Source organism: Xiphophorus maculatus, chromosome 17 (genome assembly GCF_002775205.1).
Source record: "Xiphophorus maculatus strain JP 163 A chromosome 17, X_maculatus-5.0-male, whole genome shotgun sequence".
NCBI classification, from domain to species: domain Eukaryota; kingdom Metazoa; phylum Chordata; class Actinopteri; order Cyprinodontiformes; family Poeciliidae; genus Xiphophorus; species Xiphophorus maculatus.
The window spans coordinates 5,885,794-5,904,356 of record NC_036459.1 but is presented as its reverse complement, the minus strand read 5'-3'; the positions used below and the strand labels follow the sequence as shown (position 1 = coordinate 5,904,356).

Here is an 18,563-nt window from a genome sequence, read left to right as displayed (position 1 = left end):
ATTCATTTAAACAACTTTATTTATTAAGTTTTTACAAATACAGTAACAAATTTCATTGTGTTGTAGCGCAAATGTTCATTTTTAATTTGAAGCTTGAACACTCTATATAGTAAGTGCAAAACATACCGTCCCAGGTGTCATTTTTCCGTCATTCGCTCAGCCCCTTCTGTACGACGCTGAACACAGTGCAGAAGGAGCAAACAAGCTTTAAAACAGCTCCTAAAACTACTGAGACTTAAAAATTATGATTAAAAAAAGGACCAAATTGATAAAGATGTTTAAGTATGAGAAACTAATGTTATGATTGACAAAATGCTTTCTTGAGAGAAGGGGATAAAAGCAACGCAGCTAATGTTGTATTAAAGCGGCGTTGCATTTTAGTCCTACTCTTTTATAGCTTCATGGCACAGAGTCACTTTAACTTCACTGCTCTGCACTGCAAGTACTTATTTAAATGGGGAACAAGTTAAATGTGGAAATCATTAGCAATACTTTTGCCTGGCAACCGGAGCAGCTCCAGAAATTAAATGCTGTTAAATCTGTTTTCTTCTGATGTTATTCCACCATTAAGGTCATCTGAAAAAAAAATAATAACACAAATGTCTTTGTGCTGTGGTATTGTTGCGGGTCAGGAGGAAAGCTCATTCACAGATCTAAAGGAAACCGGCTCAGAGAGCATTCACAGTTTTAACATAAAAAAAAAAAAAGAAAGCATAAGAAAAATTGTTTTTGGGATGGGGAAAATGCCACAATACAAACCACCAAATTTGCACAAGATATATTTAAAATGTTTAGAAAAAAAGGGCGTTAGAGTGATGTAACTGAAATTGAATACATTCCCCAGCAACAAAACCATCACTGTGCTTACCCTCCCAAATGTGCCATGCTTCGGTTCCTAGACATTTAGGAGTAAAATTTGCTGAATTCCCATTTGTGCCGCCTCAACCTTATGCATCTAAAGAAATGTTTACCTTTTCTCGATGAAAAACAGCAACAAACAAAAACTGTGAAGGGTGAAAAAACGAAGCATCAAGCACTCAAAAAACCTCCAAACTGACAGGATAGTAAGTTTACAAAATAAAAACTTACTGTCCTTTAGCATACTAAGAATAGAAATTGATTTTGTAAAGAAAAGTGAGACTTAGCTGCTTCCATGTTTTACACAACCACTGCATCCCCAGTAACCAAACAGCACATTCTGGTGGAATTATGCATGTCTGAAAATATTTTGGGTGGATTATAAAATCGATTTATCTGGAATTTGATTACAAATGCTGTTTACACAGCTACATTAATGTAGCTAAACCCTTCCATCTGAAAACACAGTGATATGTTCAGAAGAGTGAGATTTTCAGCTCCTTCCATTCACTTCTTCTGCATTTTACAGAACCCCTGTGCAGCTCACCATGTCAAACTATTCAGAGGAAAATTAAGGATGTCTTAAAATAAGATATTTTTTTTTTTATGTCAAACAACCTCAAGTGAAACTTTCAGTTCAAGTTAAGAAAGCAGCATGCTGCACCCAGAGTACAGAGTGGTCCAAGCTTCAGATACAATCTTTAACAACTTCCCTCCTTAAAAATGAAAAGACTCACAGCAACAGAAACAACACTGACTGCCTTTTCTAACCTTTAACAACCTCTAGATTGAACAGCGGCAGAGTGACGACAGATTTACCTTCCCATCTTTATCGTCCAACTTCAACAGCAGTCAAATGTTTGCATTTTTGCAGAAAGTAAACTCCTCGTTTATCACCGTCGCACCTTCAACGCAGCCAACCGTCGTTGGCTCAGGGAAAATCCAAACGCATTCTGCCGCTTTCAACCGACAAGCAACAAGAAGGATGCAAGGCACTATAAGTTCCTCCGGTTTTAACCCAAGGCTCTAAGATTTAGGGGCAAAAACAGTGAAAACAAAAAGACAAAACAGTTTTTCTTTTCAAGTACATTAAAATGGACACCATTGGTTTATACATTCACATTCATCCAACAATACCAGGGTGGAAAGGGAGCAGAGGGCATGTTTAAAGTGTCTGACATATAAGTACTGTATTAAGAAAAAAATAGCTAGCTTTATTTTATTATCTAAATATCAACTATCCTGCCATTCGAACGCAGGAACGAGGTCAGTTTCCACTTTCAGTTCAATTTTAATCAGAGAAGCTGATCAGCCATCAATAAGGCATTTGATTTTTTTTTATATATACTAGCTTGAATATGGATGCCAGGATGATTTTTTGTTGTTGAAAGTAACGTCACAAGGCATGGGCCTGTTACCGGATTCAAGGTGTTAAATAACATACAGTTTCAAAATGGAGAATAATCCTTTGTGCTGTTGTTTCTACGATTTAAAGTCCTTCAAAGGAAATGCCAAAGAAACTGTTGCAGCCTGAAAAAATGCTAAACTTTCCCCTTGCATAATAAAAAGGAACAAAATCTCAATGTAAGCAGTTTCCAGTACAGTAAAATTTCAAAAAGTGTCAGAAATCGCTAAATTTTCTGCAATACTGTTACATTTAAGGTAATTAGAGAAAGTGCTATAGCAATCAGATTTATCTGGCTGTATACAAATCAGACAAACAGTTTCGCTCCGTCTCCATCCATTGCAGCAAATTGTCATTTTACTGAAAGAAATGTGACTCTTTTCTTGCAACAAGGAAGACTAATGTTTTTTTTCCAGTTATAAACATAATGCACAGTATTTGTGGTTACTGAGGTTCCTGTTGCAAAAATAATTTCTCTGGTGCTTTGAAGCAACAAACTCTAGGAACAGCTTGATTTTGGTTGTTGTGAAAGTGCTTTGAAAGTCGGACATTTTTGTTTGACATTACCAGCCCGTGCCTGGTTTTGCATTTTTCTTTTCAAATTTTGATGGAACGCCATTGAACTGAAAAGGAAACGACTCGAACCGCTCTCTGAATGCTTTTTGTGACGCGTCGCCCTAAAAACTAATGTTGTCGAACAACATTTTTCTTTTTGCTAAGAATAAACAAGAATAATCACAGTGTCTCCACATCGTACAGCGATGTGCACGTAACAGGTCCGTTGACAGAACACGGGTTTCTTTTTATTATTATTTGTTTCTTCTTAAATAGAATAACATTAATATAGTAATTTACATTTGCAATTATTTCAACACAAACGTTGAAACCAGCCTAGTCAGAAATGAGGCATACAGTCCAAGTCAGTTAAACTGCTGCCACGCCTCATCTGTGTGGGTGTATTTGCTGTTTTGTGAACGTCTTGTGCATTGTGTGTGTGTGTGTGTGTGTGTGTGCGTGTGTGTGTGTGGTGGCAGCGAGCAAAACAAACCCAACAAAACCAAAATAAACACCAAAATGGAATCATCATAAGCAGACATTCGGAGAAAAAAATAAAACTGTACAAGGACTCTGATATTATTCTGATAACAAGGCCACTTGTTTTTCTCATTTTGAGCTCTTTTGTTTTGTTCCCCCCTTCCCTTCCTAAAAGGTTGCTGCTGTTATTGCTTCACACGGCGACACAGAAAGGCGAGCGGCGGGGTGAGAGGATGAGGCGGAGTCGTGACGAGGAGGAGGCATCTGGAGTGTAGAGGCAGCTGTTTGGCCCAAACGGTGAGCAGATGAGGCCCGTTCTCCTCTTCTTCCCCAACTTGTTAAATAATTGATCGGAGGGAGGAAAACAAAAAAACAAAACCAGTTGAGGTACAACGCCTTGATATGCACTGGTTTTGAGATCTCTTTGTTTTTTTGTGCTTTTTAAGATTACACACACTGAACTCATGCTTTCGTGTGCAAACACCTGTATTTGCCGTGGTGCTTTGCTGGATTCACTCGGTTTGGAGACTTTGCTTTAAAAAGAAAACGAGTACAAAGTTGAAAAAAATAATAATTTGCTTCTAAACAATCATCTTATAGGTGAATCTCAGTAAACTAAAAAATTATTGAAAAGTTTGTTTACTTCAGTAGCTTAATTCAAACTGCGACACACAAGAGTTATAGGGATTCATCACACACAGTGATATATCTCAAGGTTTTTTTTCTTAATGTTGATAATTCTACACCGTAGGTGATAAAAACTCATAACTCTGTTTCTCAGACAATCAGAATATGATATTCTTGACAGCAATCCAGCAGATTGTTGCTGAAGAATCTCGCTGGTAACAGAGTTCTGTATCAAACATATAAATGTTTAGTGGAAGGAAAAACTGTGCTTACTTCTGATTGTTTAAGTCATAACAAGGTCAAAACACTACATTTTTTAAAATAAAAGTTATTGCTTTTTTGCTAATTTTACTCTCATCATCTGTAAGCCATAATGATAAAAAACAACAGGAATAAATCCTCCAGTTATATCACTCTGTGTGTAATGGATCTATTTGTTATTACTGAATTAAAATACTGAAAAAATGAACTTTTCAAAGATATTCCCATTTGCTGTGATGCACCCAACAAACACTGCACTTGGTCAGAAACCTCTTTAAACAAAACATGCATTTCTTTTCCTTTCTGTTTGATCCTTTGGCTGGTTGTCACGACCCCAAAGCAAGGAGGGCGCCTCACCTACATTTTGTTTTTCTGCTATGATTTTTTTTCTCCACTCCAGTGCATCTCATTTTTCTCTGGCTGCAAAACAAGCCGCCTTTCACTTGTCCAACTAGGCCGTCTGTCAGTAAAACCGGCCCGGGCGGCCAGCCCCTACGTGGTCCTCATGTTCGGCCCCCCTGGGCTGCTCACTGACTTCTGCAGAGTGGTAGTGAGCAGGTAGGGGCCCTGTCCCGGTAGATGGCCCTGTGGAGGGGCGTAGGGCCCCAGAGGCTGGGAGGCGCTGACTAAGAGAGGCTGCGGTGGTGCTTGCTGCGGGTTCGTCATGCTGTGAGCCGGACCGCACCACTGGGTGGTGTAGGCGGCACTGGGGGCGTAGGGGATAAACTGGGGGGGCTGGAGTTGGGGCAGGGCAGAGGAGGCGGGAGGGTTGCAGAGGGAGCCTTTTCTGGCAGCCAGAGAGGTAGCGCTGGTGGGGTTTGCAGGGAGGTGGGCGGAGCCTCCGATGCTGCAGGGACACAGCTGGCTGGGAGCAGAGTACTTCCTGCCCAGACTGGCCGACTGGGTAACCTGCAGGCGGCGACGACAGCGTGGGTCAAGAAATCTCATCTGTGCATTGAAAATGCATTCATAGACCAAGAACATTTCTTCTCATTTTAACCAAAAACTTTAATAAATATGATCTTAACAACACAAAGCAGCAGTTGGTCTAAAATTACAATAAAACTTGCATTTAAAAAACCCCATTAAATTTAATGGCTAGAAGTGAGTTTTGCAACAGGAACACTCATTAGTGTTAATCAGGTATCACTGAAACCAGGTCAAGCTTTTTATTTTTAAATGTGAAGCACTAGAAAATGCATGTTAAAATGTAAGTATGCAAATTTAAGATGAGTTTTTTCCCACAGTTTATATGCAGCAAAGCAAACATGCACCAGATAATCGCAGGATTGAGTTTTCTACACGTCTTTAAACTTCAGGTTTCAGGATCCAGAAGTATTAATTCAGTAAAGTACAACATCTAATCAAATTTATATAAGTTTATATCTTTATTTTAAGTGTTGGACTGAAGTGAGCCAAGAATTGATTTGGAAGCAGTAAATAAAAAGACATTAATTCATATGGGTTGTGTTTGGGGTACGTTACCTCATAACTGTGTCCCTGTGCTGGGGCCTGCTGCAGCTGCTGCTGTTTGGCACTCCTTTTACCCTACAATGATTAAATGCAAACTTAAAAGAGTATCATTAACTGCTTTAATACTGTGACTGCACAATATTCTTCGCTATAGTGGCCTGTTTAGCTTTTTTCAAACGACCTAAAAGAGCCTAGTATGTAAAAAAAAAAACCCTCATAGTGACAGAGATAAACATAAAGATCTAAGAACTCCATACAGAACTTTACAAAAAAATGTAATTCCTACACAATTACGCAAAAAAAACACACAAAAAAAGGACAGTTTTCAAGTACCATCGATCGTCCCAACAACTCATTCTGCCCTGGGCGGAGAGCCACATTACTCATATCAAAAACATGGCCACTGCCGACCTGTGAGAGGTTCATGGCATCCCTGGCCCAGTTGTCCACCAGTTTATGGAGGTCATCGGTGAAGGTTCCTTTCCTCTGGTGGGGTGCTGGCATGTTGGGCGCCAGACATTGGGAACCCCCCTGGCTTTGACCCAGCCCCTCTGAACCGCTCACTGCGTTGGTGCTGTTTGTCCCTGCAGGGGGAGACAGAGACAGAGAGAGAGAGAGACTGAGACATTGGACACAAAGATGGGAAGGAAGTCATCAAGATGAGTGTGAATGCAGGACCCGGTTGGATTTTAGAGCAGGACAGCATAACTCACTGTTTAGTTCTGATGGAAATAAGGATGACAAACAGGAACGAATGACGCATGTCGCTTTAGACCAGCATTTAAAGTCAGAATTATTTCACTGAGGTAAAGAAAGAATTCAAACGCAGTGCAGTACAAATCTACCATATATTCAATATGATATGGAGCCACGGCAGAGGTTCAACTTCAACAGCTGTCCAAATATTTGTGGGTTTAGTTGTATTACTTAGATCTTGTTTTGAAAATCTACACTAAACTCAAACTTTTGCATCTAATTTGAATTTTGATAGTTGAATCAAGTTTTCATTGAACGGTCTAGACATTCAAATTAGACATTCAAAACTTACTATTATTCACAGTAATGATGCGTGTATGGAAACTGTATCTTCAAACTGTAATTCCTTTATTAGCCCTGAGGTGGCACCCACGCTCCAGTGGAGCAGAAAATACACTTTTCCCAGACTTGTAGAGTCAATTTTACTCTTAAAAATATGTATGCACTGCTATTTGACTTCCTGCAAAGTATAACTTTTAATAGAAATGTCGCTTAATTTTACTCTTTATTATTATAATAAGGGATATACAGATTTGCCTTCTGTTCACAGACAAAACAAGCTTCAGAGACGGAGCCATGCTGACAGAATGAGCAAAAGGGAGATAATATTCTTGCACGGCCTGTTTTAATAAAAGAATATATTCAGGGACCTGAGGCAACCGTACTGCCGGTCTGGTAAATAAAACTGTCAATTCACACTGAGCAAAATGGAGGAAAACAAGAATGGGGAGACGCTGAGTCATGTATGGCTGCAGTAGCAGGGGATTCTGGTCAATGCAGTCTAGATTACAAGCCATGGTAAGGGAGGGGAGGCGGAGGTTTTCAGGAGAGCCTGCAGATGCATGCGGTGTCAGTCTGAGTCTCTAGTGAAGGATCATTTCAGTTATTAAAATTCAAAGTCAAAACGGATCATCTAAAGTTATTGCAAAATAAAAAAAGAGTACAGATGATAACTGAACTGATCCCAAATCTGGCCAATGGTCAAATTTGATTCTACGCAGTGCGAGAGCAAGCAAGAAGGGGATGGATGGAGGGAGGAAAGACCAAAAAGAGAGATAGTTACTACAGAGCTGGTTGCAGGGGCAGACTTTTTTCACCATCTTCCCTGTAGGAGGTTGGGGGTGGCCGGAAGACAACGATCGGAGGATTGGGAGAGAGTCAGAGTTAAAAACCCCGCCCACATCACCCCACAATCAAACACAGTGCAGCTGAGTATGATTGTCAGAACTTGATATACAAGATACACACAGAATCGGGGCGGGTTGGGTCACCAATAACATCTTAAAGGACAGAAACGACCTCTGCGCGAAACAAGGACGTCAACTGAGTTTTGCACCGTAAGGAAACTGGAATAACTTCATCTTCTGAAGTCAAACATGGTTCATAGAAGGATAATGTGAAATAGGAGACATGCTTGGCACAGTACAAACAGTTTTATCACAGGAATTTAATGCTTTCCCACTAAAGTCTGTTCTCTGAAGCTTTAAGATGCTTTTGGGTGACAAATCATCAGGTTCTGATGTGGTTCTGAGTCCTCTCTACAGCTCACCAGGATTGGGTCAATGGCAACAGGGCCTTGCATAAGTATGTACACCCCTTAACATTATTTTCCCAGATATTATTTCATATTTCAATCACAAATTTTAATGTATTTTGCACAGATTTTACTGTGTGACAGACCAATATAAAGTAGTGTATAGTAGAGGAGAAGTCTACAGGGAAAGAAAAATTATACACAGCTTTCAATTTTTATGGTGTGGCATGCATGTGTATGTCACACACAACCCCATTTACTGATACCCCTAAATAAAATAAGAGTGCAGTCGGCTGGGGGAATAAGGATTTTTTTCTTCTTTTTTTTTTTAGCAGAGGCTCGGAAGCGGTCACATTTGTTTGGACTTTGACTAGGCTGACCTAACACTTTAATCTACACTACTCCATTTTATCTCTGATCTGTCTCAAGTCTTTTGCAGCTTCAACTTTGGTCTGGATTTACGGGGATCAGAGTAAACGGGGCAGAATACAACTGCACGTCACTCTTTCAGTTTAATCTGTAAAAATAAATAAATAAATAAAGTAACACCGTGTAACATTCTCTTGCTACTTCACCACTATCCATGTATTGTATTGTCTGCGACATAAAAATCCAACTTCAATACATTAAAGTTTTTGGTTGCGCAATATAGAAATGTGGAATAGATGCAATAAAGTACAATTGATTTGAGTTCCCTTGATATTACTACTAGTTAAGACAAATTATAAATTTCATGACATTTGTTTAAGCCAAATCCAATCACTAAGACCCAAGTCTGTCTCTCTGCTCCCCGGTGATGCAGTGATGGGGTTAAGGTGGGGTGAGGATGATGAGTGAGGAAGGGGAAGGGGTTTGAGCTGCAGAGGGATCAGAAGCATTCAGAAAAAATCCTTTCATAAAGCAAAAAACAAACAAAAAAAACCCCCAAAAAACTTGATAACGAGAATAATCAGACTGAAATGACAGATTTAAAAAGTACAGTACAATTCCCATTACAAACAAAATTAGATGACATAAACTCAAGTCACAACCTCCTGTTTGTTTTCACAGAAATGAAAGCACGCCTTGTCCAAATGGATTACTGCGAAAGTCTGTGTGCTGCGACCTGCTTAAGGAGTTAATTAGGAGACTAAATATAAAATATGCGTCACAATTAAGTTACTTTAACAGCACAGATTTCAATTACGGACCTCCAAATGAAATGAATAATCCAATCACTGGTAATTGTAATTATAAAGAAGGAGCAGCGATGAGGTGCTGGACCAACGTGTCGGAGCTTCACGGTGGCCTAATATGATGTGGAAAATTAAAGCTGCACATGGCACAGAAATCAGATCATGGCTGCTCACGGCCTGATGACTTTACAACCCGAGCATGACTTTGTTTAGTCCCTCAGTCAACAGATGCAACAGCTGCTCTTCTGTTTATTTTCCAACAAAGGAGCTGCTCTGCTGTCGACCTCAGAAACACTCAACCGAACTGACTCACACCACCTGTAAACACTTTTGTAACCAGATCAACCAGAACAACAAGGACTTTCACCGACTTTGTTGACTGTTTTCTAATGCTTTGCTTTTGAAGTTTTAAGTAGCAAAGCTGTAGCTGATTAATGTCAGGGTTGCTAAAGGATTCAAAGGTTCGTCTTTCATTCTCATATCTCATCTCATAGTGCGAGCTCAGAATTAATTTGTGTTCCTTCCGATAAGCAGGATCCTTTTCTTTTCATTAGAACAATCACAGCATTTATAAAGGCATTCAAAAATGCACATTAATGCTGTTAAAATAGAAATTAAAAGCTTTGTGTGGGTTCTGTGTGGATAGAAATATTTGGTGTGCTGAAATATCGGGTGTTATGAAGGTATAGTTAGTATTTAATCACAAGGCAGCCTGATCAGCTGGTGCAGATGTTCACATTGAGTCATGGAGATATTAGAAGGAGGCACAAACAGCAGAGAGCAGCAGGAGGAGAGAGAAGTAAGAGATATTCTGGGGTTTCTAAATCACATGTTTGGAAGTCAACAGATGCTAAACCACATCACTGTTTGCATGATTAGGAGAATCTGAGATAATGACTCTGAAGATGTTCAGCTGCAGGACTAAACAAATCCATAAGTGTAGTTTCTGATCTGATCACCTAAACTTTAGCTACCATGCAGATTTATACCGACTGCTGCGCTTTGTGGGGATTCTGAAGTCTATTTTTATATAACTTTGATTTTCTGATTGCAGGTTTTGGCAAATCAGTTTTTTATTGGTTAGCAAACATCTCATTACGTTTACACTGTACCTAAATATACCACAATGTTAGTGATGGAAGGTTGGACAGAAAATGGAAGATGAATGGATGGACGGATGGACAGAAGACAGAAGGATGGATGACAGAAGATGGTTGGTCAGATGGGTGGATGGACGAACAAAAAGAAAGAAAATAAATGGATGGTTAGACCGATATGGAATAATATAGGGGACTAAATTTTGAAATAAATCATTTTCTATTCTAACTCAGATCTGGAAAATCCCAAAAACATTGTCTTTACTTTAGCAGATGGATTTCTTGGCTATAGAACCTGAAACATTATAAATTCACACTTTGTATCTCAATTATGTAACTTGATGGATATAATCTCACAGCAGCAGATAATCACACTGGACTCAGAGAACGATGTTCACGATACTAAAGGTCGTAGCAAGGACAGGAGGAATCACAACAACATGAAGAGGACTGTATGGATTTATGGCAACTGCTACTTTCATCTCATTATTCAACAATATCACAAATCAGTTATTGATTCACAATCCTGGAGCACTTCTGCAATAAGCCAACTTTCAGCTTTTCTCAGGGAAAACATCAAGACCTAATATGCTTCATTCTGGACAAAATTCAAATTCTCAGGCAAAATCCATCATATTCTCCCTGAAATGTAGTAAATCTGCCTCATAATTTTAAAACAACAGACAGAAAAGCTTCCAGTTTTCCTCTAATTTCTGCCAGAGTAACTCCGACTAGACTTATCTAGCTTTTCTAGATAAGTCTAGTTCTTGCAGCTGCAAGATTTTTGAACATCTTGCAGCTGCAGTTGTTCAAAAACCACCAGGAAGAAATCATGACTGCGTCTCGACAGATACAGAAGAAAAGAAAACATTTAAAAATGAAAGGTAAGTAAGGATAAACAAGAGAAGAGCAAAGAAATAAAGCGTTACACACAAAGAGCCAAGCAGGGCGTACTCAGAAAGCGCGTCCTCCTGCCACCCGGCTTGAAGGCCACACGCTCCGAACCCCAGCTGAACTTTACACAGCCTGAAGAGAGGGATGATGGGAGATGCAGAGAAGGGACAGGGACAGAGTTGAAGGAAAAGCAAGAGGAGAGAGAAGGAGAAAATACAACAGAAGATAGATGAGAGAGTTGAAGAGTATAAAGAAAAGATGTTAGAGTGAGTGAGCCATCACACCGTTTACACTCAAGAGAAAGACAAAGCAAGACAGACAGACGAGCTTCTTGTTTTCTGCAACACTCCTGTCTGTCTGCATGCAAAGAGCTGCCGGTGTAAATGTCGCACAGAGGTCTGCCGCAGCCTGCAGCCCCCAGTGACCTGCTTACCTGGGGTCGGAGCACACAAGCTGGGCACAGACAGCGCCGCCTCGCTGGTGTAGGCTGAACAGAGGTTGCCGCTGGACGCGGACTGCTTGAGGGGCTGGAGCACGGTGTCGGCCAGCACTCCGGGGGCCAGCAGAGGCAGCTGGCCGGGGTACACGGCCGGGACGCTCTGGGCGGATAAAGTGCTGCCTGGAGGTCGCAGAAAGCATCGACACGACGCACATGCAGAAAAGCGGACGTGGAGAGACATCGAAGAGGACAGACGGAGAGAAACGTCACCCAGAAAAACACAACAACACCACAGAGAGAAACAGACAGGAAAAGCAGTCAGAAATGTTCCGGCTCCGAGCCTGATGCAGTGAAATGCCCGCATGCACGAGTGACAAAACACACAACATATATGTGCACACGAATGCATGAACATAGAAAAGGCGTGAAAACAGAGTAAAGGTTTAACAATGTTTCCAGTGACACCGTGGCTCAGGCTTAAACATGTGAACCTCGTTGGGATGTTTTTGTGCAACAAAACTTTTAGAAACATCTTTACAGCATCTTATAAAAGTAATCATTGAGCATTTTCACATTTTGTCACATTACAACCAACTTACATCCAAAAAATCCAACTTGTTCTGTCGGATTTTTTTGTATCATAGATCAAATAAAAAAAGTTTCATAAAATTTAAATTTAGGAAAAACAGCAAACATGCTAAATAAGATAAAATCTTATGGTCTACATAGAAATCCTTTTAGATGGGTGAAAATGAACACTGAACGTAACGGTGAACGCATTCACATGGTGTTGGCAGCATTATGCTGTGGGAATGCATGTCGTCATCAGAAACAGGGAAGCTGGATGAGTGTAAATACTGAGCGGTGGCTTACAAGAGGTTTATTAAAGAGACAAGAGGTTTCTCTTTAGACAAAGTGTGTGTTGCAAGACTTGAAAATTGTTGTTAACAGATGTTTTTCTTTTTGTCCATCTTCCTGAAAACAAGCTTTGCGTCTGGATGTATTCAAAGCGAGTAGAAATACACACCAAAGGTTGGTGCTACAAGGTAATGACTCAAGGATTCCCTTGGATGGAAACTTTTTCAGCTTTTATTTGCAAAACAAATCAAAATTTGCTTTAACTTTACAATTATGTCCTTTGCTGCGTCAAATAAAATCCCAGGCATAACTGAAATTTGTGTTTGCATTGTGATTAAATGAGAAAAAGTTCAAGGGGTGGGAATACTTTTTGCATGGTGAGTGGTATTGACCAAACATGAATAAATAAACTCTGCTGCACTAAGGTGAGCCTACCTGGCTGTAAAGGGCTCTTGCTGCCATGGGTGGAGCTGCTTCTGGACGATTTTGAAGATTTACTTTTGGTGGGCCGCCGCCTTCTGCCAGTAAAGGCGATGAGGGGTGGGATCACGGCAGCTGGAGGAACCTGCACCAAATCCCAGGTAGGAGAGGTTACTATCTAGTATTTATGTGGCTGATTTTAGAATGGCATGGTGTTTATGTGATAGATCACCTTTCCCAGCCTTGTAAACAAACACTCGATTTCCTCCTTCTGGCGAGAGTGGAGGGCCTGAATTTCACGTATGTGCCTGAAGGAAGAAAAGGGAAACCATTTATACAAGAATGTAGGAAGTGTTATTGAAGGAAAGAGTTTTGGGAAATGCAGGAAAACCCAAGGTTTTATTTACTTTTCTCTGAGGCCTCTGACTTCCTGCTTAAAGTCTTCATCCTCAAATTCAGAGTCGTTGTCGCTGCTCATGTAGGAGTTGTTGAAGGAGTTGTTGTTTAGGCTTGGTAGAGAGGCTTTATGAGGCGAGTCTGGAGACAGAACCTGTCCGGGATTGCTGGGTCCGTTAGCAGCAACCCGAGCAGCAGGTGGAGGGCTCTGCTTGGGCTCCTGGTTCTGCTCCTGGGCACAACTGACCGAGAACCGCCCGACCCGGGTCTCAGAGTTGGTCGTAACCTGAATTCAAAGTACGCATTTGACGAAAATGTGTGAACTGATGGCGTAACGGAAAGGGCAGAATGAAGGGAAACGATGTGCACCTGGAAGCGGCCGATGGTGGTGGTGGGTTTGGGGGAGAGGCACGGGGAACCGAGAGGGGAGATGAGGTGGGATCCCGCTGGAGTCTTCTGGGGGAGTCCGTCCACAACGTCTCCGCCTTTTACTCCTTTCCCTCTCAGACGGGACGGGGAGTCTTTGTGCAACGTGTTCTCCGGACTGGAGAGGCTGGAGGACGAGGAGGAGGATGAAGTGGAGGAGGTGGTGGAGGAAGACTCGGTGCAGGACGGGCGCTGGACAGCAGGCTCTTCAGCAGCCAAGGACACCTGAGCGTTAAAACGAGAGGGAAGATGGAAAAGAACTGGAATCCAATTCTGTCTAATTTACGAGTGTTTCGTTCCCAATGGTTTTTAAATCCAAAACAGAGGACATCATTTTAGTTTTATGTGTACAATTTTACATTTTTTGTAAGGGGAAAGTGAGTGCAAATATTATAAAAATATTTCAACACATCTTTACCAGAGTTGTGCAGTTATGGGCAAAGAAACAAATTTACCTGAAATCTTCCTAATTTAATTCCACCTGTAGGAAGAGGAGCAGGGGAAGCGGCTTTTCCTTCTTCCAGTGAGAATGGAACTGTAGCAAAGGTGAAACATTTTGTAAAATAAATCAGAGAAATAAATTGTTCACTATGTTTAGTAAATAAGTTGTACATACTTGGCTGTCCTATTGAAGGAACACTGCTGTGAGAGACCTGTAGTAAGTATTAGAAGAGAAGAAACGGGTTGAGCGGCTCCATCAGCACCAGCCTAAGATCCTACAATGAGGCTGTAATCGGAGTGTGTGAACCGGTGTGTGTGTGTGTGAGCTCACAGGGACAGTTTCTGGACTCAATGCTCTCCTCAGCTGGGCATCCAGGTCTTCCAGAGGCTGCTGTGACTGAAGGAGTCAGTAGACAAAATATTAGACTCTTGTGCTCTAGAAGAGCAGCAGCATTAAAGAATCAGTGGCTGCAGTTTGTGTTTGTACATTGAGGTCCAGTCAACATTAACATGGATGTAATGGAAAAACAGTCACCTTCTATCCACATTGTAAATTTTAAACAACTGGTTTAGTTTATCCACCGTTTCCTACCATTTTGATGGCTAAAACTGAATGTTCACAGCGCCTGCTGGTATGGATATTTTTACAACTTTCTTTCCCTTCCGTTTTTAAACTTCTAAATATATATTTAAAAAAAACAAAACCAACTATCTATAGTAGGATAGTTGCAAACACCATTGCCTTTGTAACATGAGCATATTTTAGCCAAAACCATAAATCTTTTTCAAAACAGAAAAGATGTTTTAATTAAAGTTCATTTAAAAGTATACCTAAAAATGTTTGTTAGATTTGAGGTTCCTTCTTTATTAATTTGCATCTATATTTAACTTATTTTAGCATTTTATTTAAATTAGAAAAATATTTAGTTTGGTTTTAAATAGTTAATGTTATATTGTTTCAAATCAAATTAGTTTCCAGTTGTATTTATTTGTATTTCTCAGATTTTTTTTAGATGTATTAGAATAAGAAAAATAAAGTTTATTTATTGAAGCTTTAATTTGACATAAATTAAATTAAATATTCTTGGAAAGTTCAAATGAAGACTAGAGGTATCACTGCATCAATATTGCAGTCCATTTGCCATAAAGATGTATGATTTGAGCAGCATTACAATTAATAAAAGAAAAACTTAATAGAATTGAACAAAAATGAAGATCTTATTACCTGAACTTTTTATATAAGAACTAAGTTTCCTTGTCAGCACAAAAACACAAATAAGCACTGAGTGGAAAAATTAAAAGCCCTCACATTCCCCTTAGCAATTTAGTCACAATTTTAAAAAGTAGATAATTAAAATCAGATCCCTGGTGAACCTGGACCACAGCACGATTACCTTAATCAAATAGGACAGGTCTCACCCAGAGGGAGTTGCATAAGAGAAATGGAGTGAGTTTTATAACCAGGCAGGTCACATTTTCATAAAAGGAGCTTCAAATCATGTCTCGCTATTTAGTGCGCGGTTCTGGTTGAAAGTATGTCTATTTTTAGACGGCCACAGCCACAACAACAAAGCCTGGGAATAAAGAAAGTCTCTGGCCTGAAGTGACTCGTCCTCACCGTGTTCTGCTGGAACCTCAGCAATTATCTTGGGCTTTTGGACCTTTTTATGCTAAGATGGGATATTATTCAAGCATGCATTCCACTATCAGTGACATTTAGATTGCAATCATCCTGTCTTAACATCATGAATGACTCAGGCGATCAAATTATTTAAGCTTAGAAAAAATATTTTTTTTAAGAGTTAAGTATGGAGATGTTACACTCACACATAAAAATGACATTTAATTAGTTGAGATACAGTTGAAACAAAAACAGAGCTGCTGCATTGCAGCAGATACAATAGTGTTAAAATGAGCACACAAAAAACAAACAAAAAAACAAACAAACACCTGTATTAGACAAGGTCCAGGGAAGGGTGTCAGGAGTTCTGCGGAAGGAGAAGTGGCCTGATCCCAGAGAAAGAGTAGAAAGTGGCAGAAAGTAAAACAAACAGATATCTGGAGAAAAGATTACAAAAGTAGTGTTCATGCCTAAGAATGTTAAAACTGGGTTCCTGTACATTCCTTTCAAATGATCCTTCTCAGCCTTAAAACCCCCCAAAAAACTCTTAAACTTAATTTGCATCGAAATGATTCATGTAAACTGGTTCGTTCTACATGGCCTTTTGTTTAGCTGAATGTGATAAACAATATTTTGGATCTGTCAGCATATTTTTTGACTGGCTTTCTGTGTGATTTTCTAATCGGGCTGAAAAACATTTAAATATTAGAAATGCTTGCCAACAACAACATCCACGACATGTTGCTGCGGAATATCAAGTCTGTTTCCCAGATGGTGAGCATGTATGACAAAGTCTTCAGTCAGAGGCTTCTTCAGATTCGCTGCAGAACTGACTGCTACCAGAGATCCTTACAACTTGCAGCATCACTTTCCAAACCACTTTCTAAAAATGCTATGAGTTACGGCAACATTTAAGTTCCTTTTAGGATAAATAAAATATTTCTAATTTGATTTTAATTATCCCTATAGTTTTAATTTAAGATCAGGATTATATATTTTTGGCATTAAATGTTGTTCTGTTTGCCATAAAAATCTCTGCTTGTTTAGAAATATCCGGTGCTCTCCCTCAAAACAATATTTCTATGCAGATTTAATGCCTCTGGGTAAAAATTATCTACTACTGTTTGCATCCCTCTCTGTCCAATCAAACGCCTGTTCTGCTCTGTTGCAAAATGGAGTGGTCAACCCACATAGTAACAGTTTCAGATTATTTAGCTTATTTTTAGAAAGTTAGATTTTTTAATATATAAACTTTTTTCCTGAATTTTGAAATTCTGTAATAAGATTGTGCAGGAACCTTGTTAAAAGGAACTTACATGCTGGGTGAGTTGTAAGAGCAGTAAGAAACAGTTAGAACTGAAAATACATTTTATACAATACAATTTTAGCAGTAAATAACCATGCCCATGCTTCCTACCTATACATCCAATACCCATACACAAGCAATTAGACTCTGGAGTTATTAGACGTGATTTTGTGTGGAACTCACCGGAACCCTGGATAGGGGGGTTTTGGATGGAGTAGTCTGGCCCATAGAAGAGGCAGGGATGACTAAGGAGATTTGAATCAGAAATTCAGCTAAAGAATTTATTTTTTTTTAAGAGTTGTATTACTGCAGAAACATAATCCTCTACATACTGGACGATGCTGGGGTAGCTACAGGTGTCCCTGGGCCTTGCATGGGTGCCGCTGACCCCAGAGGGCCCAATGCCAGGCTGGAGGGGGGCAGCGGTGGGTTGACCGACTGGGTGGAGACAGGAGCTGTTACAGATGTGGTGGAGGTAGGGCCAGCGCTGATGGGGGACGAGGTACCAGCCGCCGCGGCGCCAGAGGCGGCTTCAGCAGGTAAGATGTCTCCCTGTGTGGATGGCACCCCTCCGCCGAGGTCCATGAAGAGCGAGCGCAGCTTCATGTCCAGAGCTTGGATGTCGTCCGGTTTGCCTACAGACTCAGAGGAAGCCTCAGTCCTGAGACAGACAGCATAGAGGGGTTACATTGGAAGATAATCAGTAATTAATATAAAATACACTTAATGGGAGGATTTTTGGTCTAGTTTCTAGAGCATCTAATAAACTTGAATCAAGACAAAAGTAACTTTTCAGTGTGATGGAAAAATTACTTGTAAGGTCACATCTGCTAGTCATGTTATATGAAGTGCTTATGAACTCTCACCAAAAGAACTATTTGGGTTACATGTAGAAGGTTGGAAGCTGTTTTCTACAGCTGCATCAGAACCAGACTGTCTCACCTCTTGTTGTTAATTCTTTATCCTTGGTATAAAACTCATGTGTTGTCTCTGCCTGACAGAGCTTTTCATCCAGACCTGCTTCATTACTGATTGTCCTACAAGCTCTCTGTATTGTGCGCAATATATGAATGAACCTGATTGAGTGACTTTACCTGAACAGTGCTTGGAAATAGTATTTTTTCCACATCAGCAAAAAATAGAAGATGTTTTAAGTCAATAATTCCTGAATATTGATGAAAAAGTATTTGTTATAAGTGAAATAATCTACCAGTGGAACAAGACATTCAGTTCACTTATAAGTTTCATCAATATTAAAGAATTGACTTAAAACAAGCCCCTATACTGTGTGAAAAGTTACTTGTAAGTTAGCTTCGTCTTATTTCAGGTGTACTAAGATATTTGCATTAGAAATTAGACCAAAATTACTTGGTAAAATGTGCTTTTGCAGTGCGTTGACTTGTTTATGCTGGTCTGGCAAAGAGCGGATAAAAGTGGCTGATTATTATTGTCTCTAGTGTGCTTGGAGTCATTCCTGAACACTTCTGAATAAACAATTAAATGGTAGAAACCCTGCTTTGGAAAGCACAAAAATATTGAAC

At 40.0% G+C, this 18,563-nt stretch overlaps 1 protein-coding gene across 9 annotated transcripts in view; it reads right to left on the bottom strand.

Annotated features, from left to right (window-relative positions):
- The window catches only part of LOC102235775 (serine/threonine-protein kinase WNK1-like), an 89,295-nt gene continuing 70,732 nt past the window's right edge, over positions 1-18,563 (bottom strand). For 5 of the 9 annotated variants that reach the window (XM_023349962.1, XM_023349965.1, XM_023349966.1 and 2 more), the window contains 16 exons: positions 17,355-17,683; positions 17,206-17,267; positions 16,046-16,102; positions 14,427-14,492; positions 14,271-14,307; positions 14,110-14,189; positions 13,598-13,879; positions 13,240-13,514; positions 13,065-13,140; positions 12,848-12,977; positions 11,549-11,734; positions 11,155-11,247; positions 7,479-7,520; positions 6,071-6,243; positions 5,672-5,734; positions 1-5,095 (listed from right to left, as the gene is read on the bottom strand). In XM_023349962.1, coding sequence (XP_023205730.1) covers positions 4,679-5,095; positions 5,672-5,734; positions 6,071-6,243; positions 7,479-7,520; positions 11,155-11,247; positions 11,549-11,734; positions 12,848-12,977; positions 13,065-13,140; positions 13,240-13,514; positions 13,598-13,879; positions 14,110-14,189; positions 14,271-14,307; positions 14,427-14,492; positions 16,046-16,102; positions 17,206-17,267; positions 17,355-17,683 — 2,368 coding nt within the window. In that variant the 3' untranslated portion in view covers positions 1-4,678. Of the gene's footprint in view, positions 5,096-5,671; positions 5,735-6,070; positions 6,244-7,478; positions 7,521-11,154; positions 11,248-11,548; positions 11,735-11,776; positions 11,896-12,847; positions 12,978-13,064; positions 13,141-13,239; positions 13,515-13,597; positions 13,880-14,109; positions 14,190-14,270; positions 14,308-14,426; positions 14,493-16,045; positions 16,103-17,205; positions 17,268-17,354; positions 17,684-18,563 lie in introns of those variants that run through there. The other 4 variants (XM_023349963.1, XM_023349964.1, XM_023349967.1 and 1 more) reach the window with 4 other exon arrangements.